The following is a 26,837-nucleotide window of genomic DNA, read 5'->3' on the forward strand; positions in this document are numbered from 1 at the left end:
CAAAAGCACAAATGAAATACTAGTTGGGGAATGTTGAGCAGTGGGATGATGTTGGCTATCAGTGGTGCAATGAAAAGAGCCTTGGACATAAAAGCCTCTCCTTTATCACCACAACCAAATTACTATATATTATTATATATTTTGATATTGGTCCGTTAGCCTTATCCGCACTTGTGTGGCCTATTTCCTCTTTATTTTCAGCTTAATTTCTCCAGTCTTCAGTGTCACATGATCCGTCAGAAATCATTCTAAAATGCTGATTTGGTGGTGAGTTATTATCACATGACACTGAAGAATGGAGTAAAGGCTCCTGAAAAACTTCGCAGGAATAAATTATATCTTAAAATATATATTAAAATAAGAACAGTTATTTTAAATTATAATATAATTTCAGTATTTGTGGTCAAATAAATGCAGCCTTAGTAAATGCTTTTACAGAAGCATACAAATAATATAATTTTTCTAACCTTTTGACTCGTTCGTGAGACTTCTATTTTAATGTACATTATAAAATGCTGAAAGTTAATGTAAACTGTCTTTAAGGAAATAGGTATTCCAAAATTGATTTCTGTCATCATTTACAAATGTTAAAAATGAATAATTTAAGTATTATCCATAAGTGTTTTTCAATTGCCCTCATTCCATAGTTTAACCGTTTTTTTTTTTTTTTAGCAAGCTTCGCTCAAATTAACATTCTTTGCTTTTACAAACAGGAGAAAATTACACAAGAAACAGCATTAAGATGTGACCCAGTGATCAAAGATGTCGCATGATTACACACAAAAATTATAAAAAATTATTATTTTTGTTTCCAAAATTTATTTATTTTTGACATGAATAAGAAAGCATGGAATACTTGTTTAGCATTCAAGATATTTCTGTGAATATGAGCCTTTATCTATTATTTGTTAGTTCAAATAAAACATTTTTTACTTCATTTTTTGAGCCTACATCACTGATAAAAATCTACATACACTCTCACAATCAGCTCAAACTTTGTCACACTCTGGTGATGTCACTGTTTGTAACATGAAAACACATCTATCCACAGATGTTTTAGTGAGAGGTTCTATGACAAGAGGATGTAAAACCTGTTAAGACAGTGCCTTAATTTCTGTGAAAATGGATTAAAGTGCCTTTCACAATTATTGTCCTTCTAAGGTCTGATGCTGCATAGCTGGATGAAGTTAGTTCACTATAAGCATATCAGATGTGTGTGTGTGTGTGTTAAATACCCAGAAGCAGACAGAGAGACTGAGAAACAACACTATGAAAAAAAAACAAAAAAAACAACAACTGCATAATCTTAGCGGGTATACAGAGGTCATATTACTTTAACCACATTCCTCAATTTGCCTCTTTTATTTTTCCATTTAGTGTCAATATAACATGTTTAGGCATCATAGATATACACATTAGTAACACTGGATAATGATAAACATGCGTTGTGTGTATGCTTGCATGTATAGGCCTGATTGTGTGTGCATTTGTGTGTGTGTGAGAGAGAGTGTGTGTGTGTGTGTGAGACCTGAAAAACTCTATTATTCCCTGGTTGCATTGTGAATGTGAGTGTGTGTGTGTTTCACTGCATGTCTGAGAGGAACACATGACAGAATGCATAATGGCAGAAGGCCTATCGCCATGGTAACAGGATGTAAGAGAACGAAAGAGTGAGAGAGAAAGTGGAACAGTGTAAAAAAGCAGTCATTGTCTCAGGGTACAAAAATGATGTGAATGAACTACAAATGTAAAAATAAGAGTGGAGGAACTGATTGTAAGAGGCACAGCCTCAGTATATGTATAGAGCAAAGAGTACTAGAAAAATGGGACGGAAAACACATGAACACCGGGAAAGACAGAAGAGGGACGAAAATGAGAAAAGCAAACAAGCAAGCTCACTTGTAAGTTTGAGAGCACCCCGTTTACATCATAACACTTTAAAAATGGATTCATTAGAAGCATGTGTTTGACAGTTACATTCATTCAGCCTTGTTCATGTAGCAAAAACAATCACTGACCTTTGTGTCACAATCTACACAGACACCCGACAATTCATTACCACATCTACACCAAACAAGCAGTCGATCAGAAGGTGGATGGCACCTTAAATGAAAAATAACTCACCATGTTCTTTCTACAGTGGATAGAGTTACATGTACACCTGTGTGGTCACAGAAAACAGTGAAGGAGTGATTTATCCACTGATACATATTGGAGTGTTCCAAATTCAATACAAGATAAGCTATTTGTCATGTTGCCACAAAACATAATTTTTACACATCCTCAACTATGTTTTTGCACTTGGAAGCCCAGGGAACACTAGCAAAGCAAAAAAAAAAAAAAAAAAAAAAAGGGAATATAGCCACAAAAGTTAGAAAAGGAAGAATTAATATGAGCCAAACCTAAAATGAGTACAACTACAAATTAAGATATTTTTGTTCTAATTCAACTGTATTTAAAGAACCAGCATACCTACAATTATGTAAAATCTGAATATATGAGGAAGCCTAATTTAAAAGTGTGATTTCTAGACCTGCAAAAAGTCATGTTAATTTATAAAATCCAATTATAAAACTCCAATATTCATTACGATCAAGTCATGGGGTTTTTGGATATTCTTGCCTTTCACTCAAATATGAACCATTCATATCAACACTTCAACATACAGGATGAATTTTTTTTTGCTTTTTAACCCTCCCAATGTCCCACAGGCTTCCTCTGAAAGTACTTTTTTTCTACAGATTTTTTTTTAAATTAAACAAATAGAGGAGTGTGTCAGAATTATTGTTTGTGGTAAATCACTTGCCTGATTTGATAACCAACTAATTTCCATGTCTTTCTGCACTTTTTGTAGGAAAATTTTGACTGCTTAAATTTCTTTTTGAGGGATCTGTATAGTAGCTACAATCATGAATAAAAAGGCAGTGCTTCCTGCGTAACCAGAAACCAGATCAGAGTTTGATCCTGAGTTCCTGACTCGTGTACATTACAGGAGACTTTTTTTTTAAAGCGTGTTAGCAGTGTGATATACCCTTATTGTATTTTTTATTTGAGAGACAGACCGATACTTTTAGTACCATACATGTGTAAATATAACCCATCATGAGGTGTAACCAGGTTAAGACAGTGTTTTGATGAAGTAGTGGTTCAATCCTTCTGATAGAAGACACCAGACAAGCCTTCAAGTGTGAGATATAGTGATACGGTCGTATAGGCAATCAAGTCTCCACAAATGGTCAATTAAGCGTGAAGTAAAATGAGTGCCCGTGTAGCAGATGCATTGTGGGATAGGTTTTTGGGAAGCACGTGATAGGAAGACTGCTTGGAGCACTCTTGTTACCATGGTAACTGAGTAACCTGTCTCCATGGCAGCCTGGCACAGAGGAGTGGAGCGGTCTCATTCCTGGTCTTCAGCCCAAAGGCACCAGCCTTTATCCAAACAGCTGTCAATCACAGATCAGCGCAGTCAGGGATTGGCCGGCAACACCATCCATCACATATCAAAGAAGTCCAGGATTGGCTGACTGTGATGCCAATCATAAATTCCACATTCTGTAGCTCATTGGTAACATTCTTGGCGGTGTAATTAACCAAACAGTTATCAGTTAAAGTCACTAGCTACCTGTATATATAACTGCTCTCCTGGAACAGCATAACTGCAAACATAGTCCGCCAACTACGCCCATCTTCACAGGACCAATAATGTTTGTTTTGAAGGATAAATGTAATACATGTGCATGATTTAAATGCATGTTGGTGTGTGTGGCCCTGTGAAGAGCATTACTGCATTACCCCGTTACATGACTCTTGTCACTGGTTTTCCGCATTGACCCTGTCCTGAAAGATATAGAGGTTGTTAGTGGCTGCGATGGCGATGATGTTTTCAGCCGGGTGCCAAGCCATGTGCAGAATCTTTTTAGAGAAGTCCAGACTGTCCACGCCCACGTCCCCCCGGCGACGCCGGCCCCCGGTGTAAACGCGGCGAGTCCGCAGCACGGCACGCGGTTTACTGCTCTCACGCCATGCCTCGAGGGTTACACCGCGACCGGTCTCACGATCAAACATCCGGAAAAAACTGTTATATGCTCCTGTCATGATTACACTTGAAGGGGATACGGCAAGCATGATGGGTATAAACCAGAACGGGTGTGTGGATGAAAAAGAGTTTGGAAGGGGAACAAATGAGCAAATCAAAAGAATAAAGATAGTAACAGAAATGCAAGAGAGGAAGTAAGAAGGGAAAGAAGGAGGGTATTAGTATAAAACAGGAAATAAGCTTATATATTGCATAAGATCTGATTATTCAAGGCTTGAGAGATGTTTACCTGTCTGTGCTATTCCAGACACACTCAAACTTGTCAAAGATGCAGTCGTTTTCATACAAAGAGCAGAGTTTGCCTCTTAGGTACTCATGCACCTGACACACAAGGAAATGTTCAGATATATTTATACTAAAACCAAGAATACATCCTAACAGAGGAGAAAATGACTAAATATTTCCCTATAGAAATAAGGAAGACACAAATCAGTTATTTATTGAATCAGTTAAATTACATTAATTGTCCATGTGAATCAACTTCGATCAGTGTTGGTATTGCTAAGTAAAATTACAAATATTAAAAAATGTTTTTTTTTTATCGAAATTAATTTAAATAACAGATTAGAAATTTTGCCTTGACAACTAACAGTGATAAAACAGATTTAAGCTGTAGTTTTAAAATTGCTAAAAATAAGAATAAAGCGTAATACAAATACAAATACAATAAAATGACAAAAGCTTATAACAAACGTACTAAACATAAATTTAATAAATACTATAATAGTATTAAGTAACACTAACTTTCCAACACCTCACATGAAAGAAACATTTAGGTTGAAATGATTCACTAGAATTAGTATAAAAAGTGTCTTACTGCACAAGAAAAAAAAAATCAAATCAGCCAGAAATAGTTTAGCCTAACATATATGTTATGGTATAAATATAATATGGTATTGCTTATGAAGACCTGCAAGTTACCCACCTGGTAGGTCTCGACTGGGCCCTTCTCCATGTTGAGGTCCCATACTTTGACAGTCAAGTAGTCTCTGGTGAGCAGATAGCGTCCACTATGGCTGAACTTAACATCAGAAACCGACGAGATGATCTCAGAAAAGAAAGATCGATTGCCTGGGTCCTCTGGCTCCTCAAAGACTAAGAGTGGAGCATAGAGAATATTACAGATTCAAACTGGAGGACAGATTCGCTTGAAAGTCTGAGTGTGCTGGGAAACTGTTTCAATGGTTTTACACTTAATGACAGCAATGAAACATCTTTAACACGGTGGTCTGATTGTCTTTTAACAGGTTATAGCAAAAGAGGGCATAAAGAAACTCAAGAGGTTAAATACAAGATTTGAGAATAGATTCATCTCTCACAAGAGGGATTTTATTAAGAAAATATTTTTATATTTTTATAGGAAGTCTCTTGTGCTTAATTGTAATTATCATTACAATTAAATCTTTTAAAAATGTTTTTTTTCCTGTTAATGCAAAGCAGAATTTTCAGCAGACATTACTCCAGTTTTCAGTATCCTTCAGAATCATTATATTATGATTTGGTGCTAAAGAAACATTATTTGGATGAATAGAAAGTAAAAACAATTAATAAAAGAAAATGCATAATTATTATTATTTTTTTTTAATTTTTTTTGTAAACTTGTATAATATATGTCTTAACTGTAACTTTGGATCAATTTATGCATCCTTGCCAAATAAAAGTATTAATTCATTTAAAAAAATTAAATAAAAATTACTTACTGACCCCAAACTTTTGATAGGTAATGCAAGTAATGCAGTCTATGCGCTTAAAAAGCATTACTTACTTTTGGAGTGCTTGTCACAGAGTGCAGACTCTCTCATGTCACAGAGGCGTAGCGTGCCTTTACTGCTGCTGTATACAAACAGGTGGCAGTGCTGTGGGTGGAACTCTGCAGCTGTTATTACCTCCGTCAGGTCCTCCATATTAGCCGGCTTAATGTCCACAATGTCTGAGAGGGGAAGGGGTCAAGGACAGTTTCTGATTTACAGTTCTGAAAGCTCTCTTCTCTATTTGAGACTCCTAATTCTTTCATGAACTCATGCAGATGTCAAGATTTTCAGTGAATAACGGCTTCAATTTGTGTCTGTTTCTCATACAGATCTATGGTATGGTTTCAGAAGACTTGAAATATAGCACACTATTATTATATTTTTGTGGTACTTTATTTCCAGAGATCACTCAAGGCCTACAACTAAAAGCACATTCTGCTAGTGGGGGCTTATAAACCATGCATCATCAGCTTCCCTGATTGGTGTAAAACTGTACAATCATATGATTATCATTGAGAGCACTCACACGCACACATACACATACATGTTCGTCCACACACATCTACTCAGTAAGCCCTACACATCACACGCACACAACCTACAATTTTCTTCAAGGCAGCTATTATGTGTTTTAAAGGAGAGTGGTTCCTTGGTGAATTATTTAAATGTTTCCATAGATATTTTATTTCTAGGTCAGTGCCTTGCTAAAAAGAAGAGCAGCTACGCAATCTGGAACTCAAACCGTCTGCCTTCAGTCCAGTCACGAGAACACAAAGAAACGAAAGCAATCAGTTCAGGAATAGAACCATTTTTATACTGCATGCAATGTTTATGCCTTTGTCCCAGTTATTTGAATGTATATACGCCAGTTTAAAGGCACAAGTCACAATGGCTGCATTTTGTTTTGTATTATATTTTGTATTTAAAGGATACTGAAGCTTCGATCTGTGATATCCAGGTGCCACATGTTGATCCTGAGATCATCAGCAGACAGATATGTCTCGCCATCGCTATTGACTGAGATGGAGTTGACGTGGTAGGTGTGGCCGTTGGCAAAGATTCTCCTCGGCCGCACCTCAACCATCAGGTCAGTGGGCTTCAGGACCGGCACCTTAAAGGAAACGACATTTAGAAGTCATCAGAAGTCTTCTTATTTTAGATCACCTACTCAAAATTAGGGTAACACTATGTAACATATAACAACATATAACAACAAACATTTTATGGGATCAACATTTAAAAAGTGAGCATATTCGCCTCACCCATTTATTTTTAATTTTTTAATTGTATTTTTTTTTAAAGGTTATCGTATTAACACACCCTGATTGCATCTCAAATCACCCTAAAAAAATTTTTATTTTGAGATAACCAACTAATTGTAAATGATCTGGTTTCTTACACTCCTACATACTACAAAGATTTATCTTAAATATTGATTTAAGTTAATATTATCGTCATGTGAGAAGAAATAGCACCAGGGAGTTATATGAGAAACTAGCACAGATACTTTAAGGAAGAAACAGGTTGATAATGTCAGTTGTCAAATATACAATTTAGCAGTCATTATACAAAAATATTTAACCGCAGAATGCATTGATTGACCAATCAGAAATTGTCACAGTTTTCTGTCTTTCTGTCACTAGGCGTTTCTCAATGTCAAGGATACTTCCTTGGTAGGACTGATCCTTCCAAGTCACTTCCTTCAGAGGCTAGGTGAGACTCCTCCTTAGCATACGGAGAACACGTAAATGGAACAGGCTAGCAAGTGCACGTAATTGCGTCATTACGTCAGTGAAAAGGTCCGTTTGAATAACGCTGTGAATGGTATCATTAAATTACTTTGGACAACTTAACTAGTTATTTATAAAAGAAATGCCGTTGACGCAACCAATTGTTAAATGACAGGTCCGGTTCAGTTAACCATCTGTATTTGTATAATTTACAATATCAATACGGTAGTAATTTGTACTGGCATTTAAACGTCAAACTTTACTTATATTTACTACAGTTATAACAAATGTTTGGTAACGTAAATAAAAAACGTTAATGCTCCGAATACGGAATGTTTTTAATTTTTGAACTAACGTTAGATAGCAAAGCTGCGCGCATAGAATAGTGGGTGATTTGAGAGCGCAAAGAGCATGAAGGATACACATATGCATCCTTTCCTGTGTATGGGATATTCTTCGAACGAAGGACTCATTTCTTGGTTGAAATTCCGAGGATCCTCGACATTGGAACAGTCCTTCAACGGATGTCGATGACGTAGCATCCTCGAAATACTGGCTTCGAAACACCTATCGTCTTCTGTGAGTGCACACCTGTCTCTCAATCAAACACACAGCTGTTGCTCATTGTCATGGACTATATTCTCGTCTCACACACCACTCTGTCTGGCTGTATTATATGTCTGATGTTTTGTGTCTTGCATTTTGGCTGTGTCTGCTCTGTTCCCATGATTTGTTTCTGTTTTGTTTTTGCCATGTTGGCCTTTTTTTGTTCCTGTTTATAATTAATAAATAGTTTCCCTGCATTTGGACCCAGATCCTGCACTGGATTGAATATGCCAGCTGTGAAAATACCTGTAGTGAGGTCACGGTGGAGATGTCCTTTATTCGCCCTTCTTCGTCCTTCAGATTGTAGCCCTCTGGCCGCTTGTCTCTCTCGCTCACCTTCCATAACTTTATAGTTTTATCTGTTGGAACATGTTTTAGAAATGACCAGCTATTCATTTTTATAACTCAGACTTTCTATACTAAAACATTAATACATCTTTCTGTGACTTTGAAAGGCATCTTTAATGCAAGTGGTCTTGATAAGCATTGTTCATGCTTTTGTTACTATTAAAAATGTCTTATGATGCATTGGTTCAAACAGAAGATAGCAATGTGAAATGCAATTCAGCCCAACTATTTCTAGTCTAATATCTGGTACTGATGTCTTGCACAAAATAATTATGAAAGCATCTTGTAATGTAATTAGGAGGATTAGATTGACAAATATGAGGCTAGTTTAACTCCTGATGGACAGGAAGTGGTGTGATTACCGTTGGTAGAGAGGAGAAAGTGGGCAGCGTTTTGCTGTGGCAGCCAGCGGATCTTATTGATCTTCTCCTCGATTTCCAAACTCTTCAGATAGTCAAAGTCCGGTTCGTGACTCTGGAACGTGCTGTAGACATTATACTCACCCGATTCTCCCAGCTCTTCAGATTCACTTTTAGACTGCGGTAAGAGAGAAGACCCAATTAAACATACAATGCATATGCTTATGTACATAAATGTACATAAATCCATGTTTAAAACATTGCTGAATGTATATCATAATATTACTTTCATTAAAAAAAAATACCTTCTAGCAATCAAAGGTTGGTTTACGCAATCTATATGATATATAAAAAAGACATTCCCTTTTTAAGATAACTCTGCTATTGTTTACAGCATATTATTGCTAGTATTGCTTGCTTAAATGTCCTTTAAAAGAGCAAATAAACGTAGGTTCTGATAAGTGGTTTTCACTGTGAGTTATCACATAAAAACAATGGGTTTTGTTCAGTATCTAGGTTAAATACATGGAAAGTTCACCGGTTCTAAAAAGGCATGATCTGTGAACCATATTGCTCTATATCAAAGTCAATATATGATACTATGTCTTTAAGAAGTATTTTAAACCAGATCCGTTTAAATTCTGTCGTAATGCTCTTTGGGCAATGGAAATTAAAATCTCCTCATGCATATTCAGCACCCTATGCTAGTGTATGTAATATTTTTGGCAGCAAAGCATTTTATGACCTTTGCTTTTCCCCTCCCCCAAAGTCAAACTGCTCACCATATATTAACTCCACTGCTTAAAACTGCTTTATTCCCCAATTATCAATCGCCCACTGCAGTGCTTTGCTCACAGTTTGACCTACCTCTGTTTCTCTATGGAAGATGACCACTCGCCCCCCCTTATCTCCTGTGGCCAGCAGATCCCCCGTCTGGTTAAACTCCACTGTAGAAATGACATCAGCTACAAAGAAAGAAAGAAACAGGTTTGTGTTCATTTTTTCAGTGAAAAAAAAAAAGAAACACACACACATACAAAAATATGTGTAAATACAAATGCATAATATTAAATGCATAATAAAATGCACAATATTTTTTTACAACTGTATTCCTACCATTTTACTTTTCTATAGTGATAGATTATAGATTTTTTTCTACATAAACAGTATTTATTTTCTAATTTATACAGAACTGGAATATAGGGAGAATTTCTGCATAACTGGAGCTAAATGCTAATACTTTTATGTAACAGTCTTTCATGATACTCCCAGCCAAAAAAGCATTTTACAGTACAAATTACCTGAAGTAATATTAGTTCACGGCCATGTGCTAGCACAGCACAACTGTGGTTTTGTCTATGCAAACACTTTTATTCAAGAGCTTCGTCTGGGCATATGGCTTCACATTTTAAACCCTAATAGTTGATAAACAGCATGCCATGCTCCTGCTTCTGCTAGTACAATGATGATGACACTAAATAAAACAGCCTGGCCTGCTCCTGATGAATCATTCTGCTCTGTAACTTGATTATAAGGCCTGCAATAGACACAAAAGACTCCTAGACAATTTTAGGAATAGCATGCAAACAGTTGCATGAAAAATTTAAATACATGTTTCAAAATCAAACAAATATGATTTAAATTATACTCAAATGCATGAAATGTAAGACTGTCTTGGTTCTGTTTGCACATGCATTATTCCGTCTGGCTCACAACGCCCGATAATTAAATGAAAACAGTCTCACTAATGCATACTGTAACCCAATAATAGGTGTGTGGTTGGACCAGGTGACCAAAGTCTGAGTCAGCTGAATGAGAAGACCTTACCGCTCATCTGCTGAGATGAAGGTTATTTTCAGGACTTCAGAGAGGTGAGAAGGATCAAATTATGGTTCGGTATGTGAGTGTGTATAATGGGAAGAGACGTGCTTTTCTCCTCTAAGCAAAGAGGGAGTGTTCATGCAGATGTGTGCACATACCTTCTGTGACATAGTCTCGGAGGAAGCTGTGATTGATTTTGGGGCTCTCGCTGTCCTCACCCATCGGAAGCGGCGGAGTGCGTAAGCGCGCCCGTCCGGAGCAGAGCCGTCCAATCCGTGCTGTCCCACCCCCCCGGTGCTTTGCCCATGCTGGTGCGGCCTAGCAGAGTGGCCTGGCGCACGGCATCCTGGGATATGGTCCGGGTTTGTCAGGAGGAAGATGAGCACCAAGCAACAAGGATGCCACGTACAGATGGGGAAAAGGGAGGGTAAAAAACGGGATGAATAAACCACAGCTCAGTCAGCTGTAGAAAAGCACCTTGTCATATGCGAAACATGCTCGAGCGCACGTCCTGACGCTCAGCCAACACTGCCTGGCAACAAGAAAAGAGAATCTAGGTGTGTGAGTGATCCGTAGATCCGTCGTGCTGCGGTAAGTCCTTTTCCAGGCGTGGGTGCGGTAGTCCTTGAAGGAGAGCAGAGGAGAGAGAGAGACAGGCTGTCTTTCACAGGAGGAAGAGGAGAGGCCTGGTCGTACCTCACAGCTTCACGGTGTGTCTTCTCCCTTCTGCTGCAGTGTGACGGAGTGCACGTGTGTGTATGCGTGTTTCTGCTTGAAGGGAAAGGAAAGATGAAAAAGAGGGGGGAGGGAGAGAAGAGGGAAAGAGAGAGCGAGAGGATACCACCAGCCTGTCTTTCTCGACTACCACTGCTGCTGAGCATCTGCACAGCATCACCATATCACAGAAGCCTCCTCCCTGCTCGGCCAATCAGAGCAAGGCTATCCTTGGCCGCACCTCCCACTGCAGGTGACAAGAGGAATGAGCCTGGAGAGGAGAGTAGATGAGGACATCAGAGAGATGGAGGGAAGAGAATCTGGAATGCGGCGGAGCCAGAGATTTTCACTGGAGTGAGAACTGTGACATGATGAGACTGATGAGAAATGGAGCAAATGTCATCCAAAAAGGCAAAGATGGAAGAGGAAATGCTGATAAGGATGCAAATAATGGAAGGGTTCACTTTAGAGGTAAGCAAAAAGAGATGTATATGCATTTGAAAAGAGGTTTCACTGAATGAAAAGAAACGATGTGAGAAAATTTGGAAGGTGTGAAGGATGCTGTGAAATCTTGTTAAATAGCTCCCCCTAGTGTTTGTTGATGTTAATGCACAGGAGAATGGGAAAGTTTAGGATTGCACAACAACAATCGCAATCTAAATTGACGACAGAGCTACTGATCTACAATCTGAGCTACTGGTTTGATTGTGGTATTTCTGAAAGGAAACATTGAAATGCAATAATAAAAAAAGAGGTTACCAAAGCTATGCTAAAATTCGCGATAAATACAAGTATAATGTTGTTGTTTTTCAATTGAGCATGATAAATAATATATACAATTTTATAATGTAATTCATAAATGCAAATAAATAAATGACAAATGAAGGCACAACAATTAAGTTGAGAAAGAAAGTAAAAAAAGTAGGCTACACTCTCTTTTATGATCTTTTTAGAATTATGGTTTTAGTTTAATAAGATTTGTAAGTGCAAGTTTTCGCTCTCACGAAAACACTGATCAAACGGACAAGCAACTGTAAATGTGACAATACGTTTATGGTTATATATACATTTGAGAGGCATGAGTCTTAGTAATTTATGATGTGGTATTAAGAACCTAAAACCTGTTGGCATCAACAGTGACACAAAAACTCTTAAAAGCATCACAAATCTGTTTAAAGACATTACATAAACGCTTTTCAAAAGTTAATGAACTATAATGTACATTCTTACCACTTGTACTTATGAAAGCCGAAGAATCGCATGGAAAAATTTAACTTCTTCGGTACAGCTGACAGAAAATTCGTCACGTCACGTGCGTCTACAGACAGGTCTTTCAGGGAAGGTATCCATCACTTTTTTATTTTAAGAATACCAGTAGAGGGCGCTAACAGTAAAGAGAGTAAAAAATAGCTAGTAAAGGAACACGTATGAAATATGAAAATATGAAATTTTAAAGTAGACAGACTGAAATAGTATTTTCTTATTAAACGTACTTCCAGTACTCCAATACTCCGTACTCCAATGTTTTTACTAGATTTATAATATAAAGTTACACACACGCACACACACACACACACACACACACACACACACACACAAATATATATATATATATATATATATATATATATATATATATATATATATATATATATATATATATATATAACAGCATTACATTATTATTATACTTGTATGTACAGTATTATAGGTACTATACATAATTATATTATACATCATATATTATACATTGGAAGTATTGTACTTCAGTGGACTTTAGAATTATTGCATAACTTTATATCACGTTGATTTATGGAGCTTTGGCATCCTCTTTCAAGCGAGTTTTAACCAATTGCGAAACTTACATGAGGGAAGGGGAAGTGCCTTCTAGAAATGGGACGTGCTTTTCTCCATGCATTTGTTTTTTATTTGTATTTTTTTAAGGGGGGTTTGGGGGTTGTAACACACACCGCATATTTGGAAATTCCAGCTGATGACATCTTTAGAAATTATTAAGAAATAATGTTTTGGATGATGCTATAGTCATAATCTGTTTATAGCCTAATGAAAAAAATATATATATTACACAGATAATATACAGGATAATATAATGTAATGCTTAAAAATGTAATAGCATTTCTTTCTAAAAAATAATCTGTTCCAGTCTTTTAACCAGTTTGCTTATTCATCTCGGTCTGGATCATGGGTTGTTTATTTATTGTCCACTTGACATTTTCTAACAGTTATTTGTCAGGTAGAGTGAGTAGAGACGACAGTGCAAAGTCATTCATAGTTCTCCAGGACACTAATCCTTTTGCCTCTGGTGTTATTTCTCAGATTATTTTTATGTAACAGATTAACCTCCACCTTAACTGTGCAGAGTTGGGATGTTAGTGCAGCTGGTGACAGCAAAGCTTAATCCTCTTCGACACCAACTGCGCATCAGTTTTTTCATCTCTCTTTATCACTCCTTCAGGAAGATCCAGCAGCTTGCGTATCTGCATCTGCTTTTGGAGAGAAGAAAGGCGAGAGAAAACATGCCATGTCTGCAAACAAAGTCCCTGCCCTCTTTGCCTGCTGAAGGGAGGTATGAAGTCTCCTCAGCCCAAAAGGGGTCTCAAGGGTCCAGATACAAGTCGGGTAAAATTGTTCACAAAGTGTTCACATGTGGAGAGGAATGACAGCATAAAAAAGCAGTGTGTCATCACCAGTGCTGGACGGTTCTTCTCACCTCTCTGGACCCTAGGGGCGAAAACCCAGAGACTGGGATTCAGGATGGGAAAGGAAGGTGAGAAAGTGAAGGCATGGCTGGATGATCGATCGGATTCTGTCAGCTCTTACTTTATCAGATACTCAAGATCAGCAGTGTAGCTACATCTGTTCTGAGAGAGTATGTAAAAATAATGTTATGTGATGCAATATTTCCAGCCATCTGCTTTCATTCTTCATGTCTTAAGTTTGAACACTGCTTTATACTGGAAAATGGTTCTAAATAGCAACAGATTTGGGTTCCGTGTATTTCTGGATAGAACAGGAGAATAAGAATTTTTTGCATTGCTTTACTCTTTTAAGTTACTTATATTACTGTTTTAAAATAAGTCTCTTAACTCTTAACTCTTTGATAAAAAATACATGCTTAAACCTAAGATATACAGTTGATCACCCATGCTAGCTATTCCCAAATTGCTATTAGTGCAATCTAACCTGTTATTATCTCTTTTCTCTTCTTACACATTGGGTGCATGGCTGTTTAGAAAGAGCCCAAGCTGCCCAAACCCTCATAACTGAGCCTAGGTTGAAAAATTCTTGGCAGACGTGGAGTGTCCCATCTTGTCTGTGGGCACACTTGAGGGCATGCATGTGTACCCTGCCACAATGAAAAGACCACACTTTCCTATCTTCCTATCAGAGGAGGAGTCTGTCTGCAGCTATACACAGGCAGAGTGGGACAAGTGCATTATGGGATACATGGTCAGCACTAAGAGGCCACTGAACATCAGGAATTCTTGTGAGGTAATAAATGAGGGGTGGTGCATGTCTTTACACAGTCAGTTTAGGTCACTGGTGGAGTCTGGTCCAGGATTCCCCTTGTCACAGAAACACTAGAGATCACTCAGGACTGACCTGAACTACTTCTTCATCGTCAATACAGATTTAGTTTTAATCCAAGGTACTTTTAGTTTGCCATAATGTGCCAAGTTATTCAGACCTAGATGTAGAGCTTTTACAGTTTAAAGACTATAAATCTGGGGTGGCTTCAAAGATAGATCTTACTGCACTATTCAGTAATGGAAAATGTGTCAACAAATAAATATTTATAATAATGTAATTCCAATTATTAAAATGGAAACAAGTGTGTTAGCTGAATGTGTAGTATTTTTGCATAGGTATTGATATTTATGCACAGAAAAAAAACAAACAGCCATCAACAGTTTATTACATGAACATATGATAAGTATGTGTCTTTATTGGTTATGAGTATGCGTGGGAACGAGGGCTGAGATTGTGTGTGCTCTGGGACATGTGTGTGGCAGCATGGGAAGGGAAATCATTCCCTGCTCTAAGCTCTGGCAGTGTGACAGCTGTCAGAATGTAAGCAGAGAAGAGAGAGACAGACTGAACAGCAGAGATATTCATCTTTACTTTATCAGTATCTGTCTTTCATAAACATGCCATATAACTCCTTCTAGTGTTCCAACCGTTACACCCCTGATATTTCTCACGTTTGCCTGCAGACAGCCATATAACAAAAGATGCTTTCATTCCCTTTGAGATAACATAGCTATGCAATGTTTAAACTGATGTGGTTTACTGATTCACCCGAACAACTGATTTTAACTTGTTTTTATGGGATCTGAGATTTCAGATTGAACCGTATGATAGGGAAGACGACAGACCCAAGAGTATAGTGTGCCCATTCTGAACAACAAAAAGGAGACTGTCGGTTTTAGATGATCCATTATATACTGTCAGTATAGTATCCAGTATTGCATTACCATATATATATATAGAGAGAGTAATAATAATAATGCTGAAAATTCAGCTTTGCATCACAGAAATAAATTATTTATTTAAAGTATATTCAAATAGAAAACTATTATTTTAAGTTGTAATAATGTATAACAATATTAAATTTGTTCTGTATTTTTGATCAAATAAATGCAGGCTTGATGAGCAGAAGAAACTTCTTTCAAAAACCATTGTATTTTGGCATGTTATAGGTGCTGTCATGTCTGCACTGAAAAAAATGATTATGGACCCAATTAAATTAAGCGTAATTCAATTGTGCTAGTTTAATCCATTTAAATTTTGTTTTTGATTTTAATTAATAAATATTAATTGGTTTTAAATGAATTACACGTGTGTTAAATCCAAGCCATGTGAATTAATTAAATTCAGTTTGAAAATATTAAGTTGAACAAATTTAGCTGAAAGTTAATTTTATATTTTGGTGATAATAAATTTGTTTATTTAAATATAGCTAAAATAAATTGATTGCAACCACTTAAACCACCATAAAATTTTTTAGTAAATTAAATGGATAATTTTTTTCACTGTATTTCCCTTCATGCACTGGGGCATGAATAATTAAAAACGTTAAGTTTTCAAGTTGTATTTACACAGTTTTATGGTTGCTTTTGATGTTAGTTTTAGTGACATTCATTTTTGTGACGCCTGAAGTTCATTTTTTACTCAAAATGACCCATTTATACTCAAACACTATTCACTGATTGTTACCGTCATTGTGTGCGGTGTACCATGTATTGAGCTCTCTGAGAAATGGTGACTACTGAGTTACATTACAGGCACTCTTGTTTGGGAAAGCAAAAATATCTCTTGGATCAGAAAAATAAAGTTAGAGTTGAAAATGTTGGGTTTGCTTTATTTGTCTGAATATTAATGAAAGAGACTATACTAAATTAATTTCACTCTGTAGAAATTAAATGATTAAATTGATCTGGTTGCACAATTAATTTGAGTAAATTCTACTCAAAAAAGTTTAGCTAAAATTATGAATATAATTAATCTGAAATTACTGAAAGAGATTAATAAACTCAATTTATAAAATATAAGTTCACTCAATTTGAAAAATATATCTGGATTTAGATAAATTTATTTTGTGCAACCCCTTTACGTAATAAAATTAAGTAAATTCAACATAACATTTTTTTCAGTGTGTGAACAAAAGCAGGCCAGGCACATGTGCAGGGAGCTTTTTCTCAGAACAAGATGAGAAAGTAAGTATTTATCAATATTAAAGATGTTAAAAAAATCTTGTCTTTCGATGATCTGAAATACAATGGTGTTGAGTCCATATCAAGTTTTTTTCTTTACACTATGCATGACATTTGTGTGAAATATAAAATGAATTTATATGACAAGCCACCTATCTTTAATGAATAATCAGTGCTAAATTTTGTCATGTGACCTGAGTCAAAGAAAGAGTCATCTTTTTGTCTCTGTTGTTTGGACTGATCCTGGAAAACTGTCAGCTGTGTGAGAGCTAACACAGTCAGGTGTCACACAGAGTTTACATTTATTTATTTAGCCACTTTTTTCTACAGTGCGTTACTCACTTTTATCTAAAATGATTAATCTGTTAAAGATACATAAAATGGTGTTTACGAAGAAAATTACAGTAAAAAATGACAGTATAGGGAAACTTTTGCTACATTATTTTTGACATGTGACAGGTACTGTTCTGATTGGCCCAGCTGGTCACATGACTACGCCTCTCTGGATGACAATCTCTGCTGTCATCCTGCCAGTTACAAAAGCACAATTCTGTAGTATTTTTATCTCAACTGACAGCTCCATATTAGTACAAGAATCAACACTTTATGGATAATGATTCACTGTTAAAATAAAGGATGCTTTATTTGTTCTTAGCAGCTGTGAAGTTTTAGTTGTGCTGATACATGTGTCTTTCACTTTCTTTTAATTTCTTGTGTAGGTTAAAAGACTGCGTGAAGCTCATAAAATTATTTTAATACTGAACTACTAAAACAGCTAAAGTTGATACTGATAAATCTGATAAATAAAAAAATAAAAAACATTTTGTCTCAAAGATGGTCCATATAGAGCATAAAAAACAACTGCTCTTTGTTCTACAAGGTAAATAAATGTACATTTATAATTTGATCAGGTGTTACAAAATAATAGGTAATTGTTTTAACCCCATAATATTGAAAGTCAGTGTTCAGTTCAGTATTGCTCTTTAATACTTAAGCAAAAAAAACAAAAAAAAACCCAAAGGTATACAACTTTATGCATTCTTATGTATACAATGAGTTTAGCATAGTTAAATGTAAAATTATATTTTTATGACAGCAATGACGTCATCTACATGTATGCTATGCCTGTACAAAACTCAATGGAGACGCTGAACATTGTTAACAAACCTGTAAGTTTATCTGATTCATTCACTGGTCACATTGCTATTCATATAAGATTATTGTGTGTGTGTGAGTGCTGGAATAAAAAAAAAAATGTGGCTAATGGATAAATTGAGGTCATATGTCTACATGGAAATCAATGACATATTTTCATAGTTTTTCTTCCTTTTTATATATATATGCATATGATTACTTTAGAGAAAACCATATCACCATGTGACTAAAAAGTACCTTTTATCTGAGATTTCCCATGTCTGTTTCAGTCACACTTTAGTTTGGGGGTCAGTTCTCTATTAAATAACTATTAACTTGCCTCAGTAATCTCCTTGTTTACTACTTAATTATTTACTAACTTAATAAATTAATAGTTATTAAGGTAGTTGTTGAGTTTAGGCATGGAGTCAGGTTAAGGGATCTAGAATACGGTCATGAAGAATAAAGCATGTGCTTTATAAGAACTAAAAAAGAGTCAATATGCTATTAATATGCATGCTAATAAGCAACTAGTCAATATTGAGAACTGGTTTCGAAACCAAAGTGTTATGTGAATTTCTGACATACACTGTTTTTGTGTGTTCTCCAAGGCCCAGACTTCTAAGATCTCTCATGTCAGGAGTTTGAACAGCACATTTCTGAGAGGCAAACGGAAATAACATCTTAGTTAATTTCCACTGTCCCTAGTATTTATCCAACAAACCAAAGCTCTCATGCTTTCCCATAGGATTTTTTTGGGTTGTTGTTTCAGACTGTTTTGCTCATATTATAGTATATTTGCACATATTACTGTAACATACAGTACAACACATACAGTAAGAGAACTATATATTTAACATGGAAAACATTGTTCAGATCATTTGGTTTAGAAAGAATTTGCTGATAAATTTTTCCAAGACTTTTGATCTTGGAAATCTGTCTCATTCTACTCTTTTTTTCAGTCTCACTGATGCAACTAAAAAGATCTCACTTGTTGTTTTCCTCAGTTTAGATACAAATAGTACATCCCATTCTGTGAATCTCCACGCTAGTCAATAAAATGACTCTCACAGAGACAGAAGTTTTTAGTTAAGCTGATGAGCACCTCCTAGAGTACTTTGCAGTTTGTTGTGCTGTGGGATTACAACATTTCAACATGCCGCTGATGGCAGATAGAACCAGATCCAAGCTGGCTATGACTAAAGGGGTTTGAAATGGTAAGACATTCCTTTTGAAGTCACTGGAAATCACTTCATATTGTAAGAATAATGAGCAAGTGATCTGAATGCTGACTCAGCAACTCAACAATCACACAATACCAGGATTGATTTATACAGGAAAATCTCAAATGTAAACGTTCTACAGATTTTACCAATAACATACATCATTTTTCTTTTCCTATTCACACTGTTTGTATGTGTGTGTGTGTGTGTGTGTGTGTTTAAACCTACAGGTCTTATCTTATCAAATTTCAGCTTCACAAGAAGAAATTGATATCTTAGAGGTACTGAAACGCTCCTTTTAATACGTCTTTTTATTTTTCTTACAGCCCTTTAGATCTCTACAAGACTGATTCAACTTGGTTGAAATGTTGTGCAACAGCATTAAGGATGGTAAGTGTTGATGTGATAGAGAGAACTTGCAACTTCCTGTGGTTAGAGCCGCTTAGGCCTATTCTTAAGTGTGTTTGTTGTTTTGTCAGTTGCACTTCAATGCAGGACATTGTGCCATTTGAAAGTCTTATTAGTTTTCGTATTTCTTCACTAGGAGGCTGTCATCGTGTCAGCAGATGCCCTATGTTTACTGGATTTTAACTTCAGTGATCTTGATATGTCCCATACTGCCATGAGTCAGGCCGTTGTGCGTATGTTCTCAATTTGCCCCAGGAGTTCAGCATTGCCTACAAGGTTTCTGGTAATCCTGCTTGGCTCTTCTAACTAACGTCACTAAATCACACCAAAGCCTTGAGTAATACATTTGTGTAAGCTGTGGATCTAGAATTGGTATTTCCTTTTCTTTTTCAGACCCTGTGTCAGTGGGTTTTGGGCATACGGATGTGCTACAGAAGCAATGTAGTCTATCATAAGTAAAGTCATGCATTATGCACCGCCCAGTGCATGTTTGCCCCACTGCAGAGTGCATTAAAAGGTATATTCTGAAAAATATGGACTAAGCAAATTATTAGTTAATCAATCCCTGACCTGCCAAATCTCTGATATTTCATTGCCCCCGCATTTAGTTTCATTCCAAGCTTAATTAATCTCTCATGTTCTACAATCCAGAGTGATTTTAGTAGTCTGGAGGTTCTTGCTCTCATTATTGCCAGTCTGTGCATGATCTGGATCTGGACCACAGAGGAGTAAATTACTCTCACATAGAGAGGTTCTACACTATTCTACACCACTCTACACTACTCCACCCTCCACTGTGCTAAAGAACATCTCTGACTATAGCGTTATTATAAATTATAAAGTATACTGTATATATGTAAATTATACGTTTACATTAACCGAACAAGTATTTGAACACATTTAAGCATCTATAAATGCCATTTACACGTTTTAAAGTGTGGCCACTCTTTAGTGTTGCATTAGTATGCCACGTTATCGTTTCTAATTAAAAACTGCTTGAATAACTACTCAAGTATACCTTTACATTTTTAAACACAGTGTAAATTACCTTAAAGCTGCGGTAGGGAACTTTTGACGCTCTAGCGGTTAATAAACAGAACTGCTTGCGTCTTGCGGAAGAACATTGTAGCCGGAACTACTTCTCTCTGTTTATGTCTATGAAGAATCACAAAGGTACTGGGTTACTCCGCCGCGGTATCCCCGAAGCAATCTAAAATAGTCCGAATATAAACACTTATTATAGGTGCACCCTAGTGATTCAGGACAAGCTAAAAACACGGTTTGGAAAATGGATTAATGGTGTACTCGCTTGTTATATACATTTTTCTACATTTTGAACACAAACAAAGTTACGGACCGCAGCTCTGATTGGTTATTTTTTACCGGGAGCGATGTATTTTCTGCAAATGGCAATAGGAACACTGGGAGGAGCCAGAGAAGCTTGATTTTTTTCACAGATTATCTGTCTCATATTCTACTGTCAGGACATAATGACAGGTTTAATAAATATGTAAAAAATATATTTTTTACAAAAGTTCCCTACAGCACCTTTAATATTCTGTCCTGGTAAATTACATCTTGATAAAGAAATGCAATATTACAGTCTGTTTTTTTAAAAAATCTCTTTTCCTAGAAGTAACCAGCCTCTAGCACAGCTGTATGGTCACTTGTGACATGTGCCTTATAATTCTAAACAACCCTGTAAGATCCATCTATACATCCATCAATCTATCCGTCTGTTTATTCATACCATCTACACATCGATCAATCCATAACATGCGTCCATTTATCCATCTGTTGATGACATCCATCTATCTTGTTGTCCAGTCGTCCAGTCGTCCATACAATAGCATCGATATCATCCATCCATCCATGCATAACATCTATACATCCATATATCTGTAATAACCATCTATCTTGTTGTCCAGTCATCTATCCATCCATAACAGCTGTCCATTCATAGCACCATCCATTCACCCACCCACCGCTAACATCGATATCATCTACTAAAAATCCACCAATGTCACCATGTCATCCTGTCATCCATCCAGCCATTGTCTCCTTCGATTCTGTCCACCCATCTACAGTATTGTTCAAAATAATAGCAGTACAATGTGACTAACCAGAATAATCAAGGTTTTTCGTATATTTTTTTATTGCTACGTGGCAAACAAGTTACCAGTAGGTTCAGTAGATTCTCAGAAAACAAATGAGACCCAGCATTCATGATATGCACGCTCTTAAGGCTGTGCAATTGGGCAATTAGTTGAATTAGTTGAAAGGGGTGTGTTCAAAAAAATAGCAGTGTGGCATTCAATCACTGAGGTCATCAATTTTGTGAAGAAACAGGTGTGAATCAGGTGGCCCCTATTTAAGGATGAAGCCAACACTTGTTGAACATGCATTTGAAAGCTGAGGAAAATGGGTCGTTCAAGACATTGTTCAGAAGAACAGCGTACTTTGATTAAAAAGTTGATTAGAGAGGGGAAAACCTATAAAGAGGTGCAAAAAATGATAGGCTGTTCAGCTTAAATGATCTCCAATGCCTTAAAATGGAGAGCAAAACCAGAGAGACGTGGAAGAAAACGGAAGACAACCATCAAAATGGATAGAAGAATAACCAGAATGGCAAAGGCTCAGCCAATGATCACCTCCAGGATGATCAAAGACAGTCTGGAGTTACCTGTAAGTACTGTGACAGTTAGAAGACGTCTGTGTGAAGCTAATCTATTTTCAAGAATCCCCCGCAAAGTCCCTCTGTTAAAAAAAAGGCATGTGCAGAAGAGGTTACAATTTGCCAAAGAACACATCAACTGGCCTAAAGAGAAATGGAGGAACATTTTGTGGACTGATGAGAGTAAAATTGTTCTTTTTGGGTCCAAGGGCCACAGGCAGTTTGTGAGACGACCCCCAAACTCTGAATTCAAGCCACAGTACACAGTGAAGACAGTGAAGCATGGAGGTGCAAGCATCATGATATGGGCATGTTTCTCCTACTATGGTGTTGGGCCTATTTATCGCATACCAGGGATCATGGATCAGTTTGCATATGTTAAAATACTTGAAGAGGTCATGTTGCCCTATGCTGAAGAGGACATGCCCTTGAAATGGTTGTTTCAACAAGACAATGACCCAAAACACACTAGTAAACGGGCAAAGTCTTGGTTCCAAACCAACAAAATTAATGTTATGGAGTGGCCAGCCCAATCTCCAGACCTTAATCCAATTGAGAACTTGTGGGGTGATATCAAAAATGCTGTTTCTGAAGCAAAACCAAGAAATGTGAATGAATTGTGGAATGTTGTTAAAGAATCATGGAGTGGAATAACAGCTGAGAGGTGCCACAAGTTGGTTGACTCCATGCCACACAGATGTCAAGCAGTTTTAAAAAACTGTGGTCATGCAACTAAATATTAGTTTAGTGATTCACAGGATTGCTAAATCCCAGAAAAAAAAAAATGTTTGTACAAAATAGTTTTGAGTTTGTACAGTCAAAGGTAGACACTGCTATTTTTTTGAACACACCCCTTTCAACTAATTGCCCAATTGCACAGCCTTAAGAGCGTGCATATCATGAATGCTGGGTCTTGTTTGTTTTCTGACAATCTACTGAACCTACTGGTAACTTGTTTGCCACGTAGCAATAAAAAATATACTAAATATACTAAAAACCTTGATTATTCTGGTTAGTCACACTGCTGTACTGCTATTATTTTGAACAATACTGTATCTATCTATCTGGCCATGACCCTTCTTCTGTTTCAGGGCTGTCAGAATCTCAGTTCTCTCTTATTGAAGGAATACAGGTCCCGTGCGCAGATGATTAAGAAGAACATTCTGGCAACAGACTTTGCTATTTATATGGAGCAAGCTCCAATCCTTTTCCAGTTCAAGCTCTAAACACAGCTGTTCACAATTTTTTTTTTTAAACACAACAACCTAAATTGTATTTGTGTCTGTATGGTTTTGTTAATCTATAGGAAGAGAACGAAGTTCTACAAACTCGCTCAGAATAACAACTGTCTATGGAAAGATGAAGGACATGGAAAACTGCTGAGGTAAAAATATATTTTTGAGGAATATGCACATCACTGCACAATATTCACAAATATTTATAAAACAAACAACACATTCTCACACAACCCACCAAAAATCTACTTATATATATTTTTTTAAATAATATCTTCTTCTAATGACACAAACACTCTAAGAATAATTTGCTTCCTTTTATCTGATCTCATTATATTTCACTGTAAGCACAGCGTCAGAGCAGGAAACTTTGACTACATTTTTTTTTTTTTTTGCTTATGACCACTTCCTGTGTCTATATTAACTGATGTTCATTTCCTGTGTCTATATTAACTGATGTTCTTGATCTAAAGAGGTCATTGCTAATGACAGCAAGCGACCTATGTGCAATGACCAAACCATGGCCAGTTCAGAAGTGGTTGAGCTTCTCCCACACACATTTACATGCATGCATGCAGGTACGCCACAACCACATGTGCATGCAAGCACACACATAGAAAGACACACTTATATACGCACATACACAAATTTCTCTTTCTTTCTCTTTACCTTGACAGATTGCTGAACTTGTAGCAACAGAACTGTACGCACAAGGAGACCGAGAGAAGTGTGAATACAACATTCAGCCAAATGTTAGTCTAGAATTATGTGTTAACTTCCTCTACTTGTTTACATTATTAGATTTGTACAGGGAGACTCTATATTTAAGAGGGAGGATGACAAATTATTTTGTAGTATTTTTTTCTTTTTACAAAATTTTACAGTTGTGTCGTTTAATCAGACGTTTGAATCAATGTTTGAGTGTCTTTCTTACAGGATTCGATGGACTGTGAAAACTCCACTCATTTAACCCCATATCAACTGACTATGACTATATCAACGGGATTTGCTCTTCGCTCTTCGAGGTGAGGGCCTGCTTGCACACATCCTGTTAGAAATGTGTGTCGGTATGTGTGTTTAGTGAGTAAGTGCTGCAATACTGTGCTTTTGTGTTTCAAAAGAAGTATTTAGTTTGTCCCTACTGTTTGTCTCTTTTCCCTTCTTTCCCAGGCCCTGGCCAGCATTTGTGTGTCCCGTTTCCTTCTAAAAGAAGGTTGCTGAAGGAACATAAAACAATGGCAGAACTCTTTTTGTTAACCATGCATAGAGTGGACCAAGTATGACTCAAAGTTGTATCTGATATTCAGATTATTACTATGTATGATGAAATAAAATACGTTATTATTATAATAAAAGCATTTCACACTCTCAAAGATATGATTTTAACCCTCTCTGTCTGGATGCCTCTCAAGCATATAAAGGCTTGAATATGAAGAATTGAACTAATCAGGGGTGCGTTTCCCAAAACCATTGTTGCTATCATGTTTGGTAATGGGAAATTGCATTGCAACCAACAAAGTTGCTACCTTAGTTAGCAACCGCACCCCAGTTCAATAATATGAAATAGATGCATTTCAGTGAACATTTTTTGGTAAACCTATATCAACACTTACATAGTTTAATTAACACAATTACACATTCACAATAACACAATCACATTTTTTTTTAAATGAGCCTTTATGTTGGAAATATCACAAGCTACACAAGACTAGGTTCTGTTTGGCTTTGTCACACTTGTGAATCACTACTAAATCATTTAATAATGAATGAATTTTGTGACTCTTGTGTTAAAGTGGTCAGAAACTGAGAGATCGAAATTCCTTTGATCTTTTGACATATATGATGTCATTGTGCTATAAAAACATCCTGTAAGTTTCAGAACTCGAAGGTTTTTCGTTAGTCTCTCGTTAGTCTACAATCAACTACAATATATTCAAATCCTGATAGCACACACATCACAGAGATGTCTATTTGTCTTCTGCATTTACATCTGCAAGACATATTTTTTCAGAGTGTTTGCTCATCTACAGTATGTCTATAGGACGTTTCCTGTCAGATGTCAAAAAGACATTTAGAAGATGTCTTTAAAGAGGTCATATGATGGGATTTAAATTGTTCCTTTCTCTTTGGAGGGTTACAAGCTCTTGGTGCATAAAGAAGAACTCAAAGCAAAGACTAAAGTCTCAAATCCAAAGAAATATTCTTTATAAGAGTTAACAGTCAACCACACCCCCTAAAACTGCTCGTTCTAACACCCCCCAACATGTCTACATCACTGTGTGGGAAGATTAGCATAACGCCGCACAGATGATCACGCAAAAAAGAAGGCTGATTGCCTAATCGGCTTTCAATGTGGATGCCCATCAGATGCTCCTTCATAGAATCCACCGGCTGCACCTTCTCAAGCCCACCTCCGCTCACTCAAGGCCACGGTGTGTGACCCTGTTTCATTTAGAAAGCCAAACTACTTTGTTTGGTCTTCCAAAAGAGGACACGACTAGAAATCATGTTTATAACACATTTATAATGGATTTTATGTTTATGTCTTATAGCTTGTTGACTGGACAGGCCATCACAATATGTTAAGGGGCATAACATTTCCGTCACAAGCTTGAGGTATTCGGCCAATCATTTAAGATGTTTATGATTTAGAATGCATGTAAAACTAACATCTTAAAGATGTTTATCATAAGGGGTTTGTACAAAACAGATGCTTTCCAGATGAAGCAAATGTATGATGCAATCTGGGAAATAATGTTCCGAAGAGAGGGGTTAAAACAGCACAGAAAATGGCCTATTACTTCTAAACTATGATGTTTTTGATGTAAAAATATTGATAACATTATAATTAGCAGCAGATAATGGGGGTGTGCCTGACGGTGCAACAGAATGGTGTTTTCCCTTGATGTGGTAACAAGTCTTCATGACACGTGGCCAGACGTGCAGTTTTGTGCAGAAACACATTTGCCCGATGTATCTTTCAGACCTACTGAGTGCAGGGCA

At 36.7% G+C, this 26,837-nt stretch overlaps 1 protein-coding gene and 1 long non-coding RNA gene across 3 annotated transcripts; one reads left to right on the forward strand and one right to left on the reverse strand.

Annotated features, from left to right (window-relative positions):
• Positions 1-795: 795 nt before the first annotated feature.
• Positions 796-11,003, reverse strand: LOC127972775 (serine/threonine-protein phosphatase 2A 55 kDa regulatory subunit B gamma isoform-like). Of its 2 annotated transcripts, XM_052576666.1 has the most exons (9): positions 10,870-11,003; positions 9,758-9,855; positions 8,894-9,068; positions 8,430-8,542; positions 6,781-6,958; positions 5,862-6,026; positions 5,022-5,191; positions 4,326-4,417; positions 796-4,102 (listed from the first exon to the last, which is right to left on the reverse strand). In XM_052576666.1, exons 1-9 carry the CDS (start codon positions 10,931-10,933, stop codon positions 3,811-3,813), a joined length of 1,347 nt encoding a protein of 448 aa, XP_052432626.1. In that variant the 5' UTR covers positions 10,934-11,003; the 3' UTR covers positions 796-3,810. The 2 variants fall into 2 exon arrangements, with proteins under 2 accessions (XP_052432626.1, XP_052432543.1); XM_052576583.1 differs by lacking the exon at positions 10,870-11,003 and having other exon boundaries at positions 9,758-10,663.
• On the forward strand, positions 8,551-25,207 carry LOC127972901 (uncharacterized). The gene is made up of 15 exons (XR_008157225.1): positions 8,551-9,073; positions 9,777-9,877; positions 10,662-10,761; positions 10,884-11,896; positions 13,902-14,938; positions 17,101-19,511; positions 19,748-19,798; positions 20,062-20,208; positions 20,319-20,442; positions 20,577-20,676; positions 23,906-23,983; positions 24,308-24,412; positions 24,512-24,586; positions 24,771-24,859; positions 25,005-25,207. It is a non-coding gene; the product is annotated as an uncharacterized LOC127972901 (long non-coding RNA).
• The last annotated feature ends 1,630 nt before the right edge of the window (positions 25,208-26,837 follow it).

Source organism: Carassius gibelio, chromosome A1 (assembly GCF_023724105.1).
Source record: "Carassius gibelio isolate Cgi1373 ecotype wild population from Czech Republic chromosome A1, carGib1.2-hapl.c, whole genome shotgun sequence".
NCBI classification, from domain to species: domain Eukaryota; kingdom Metazoa; phylum Chordata; class Actinopteri; order Cypriniformes; family Cyprinidae; genus Carassius; species Carassius gibelio.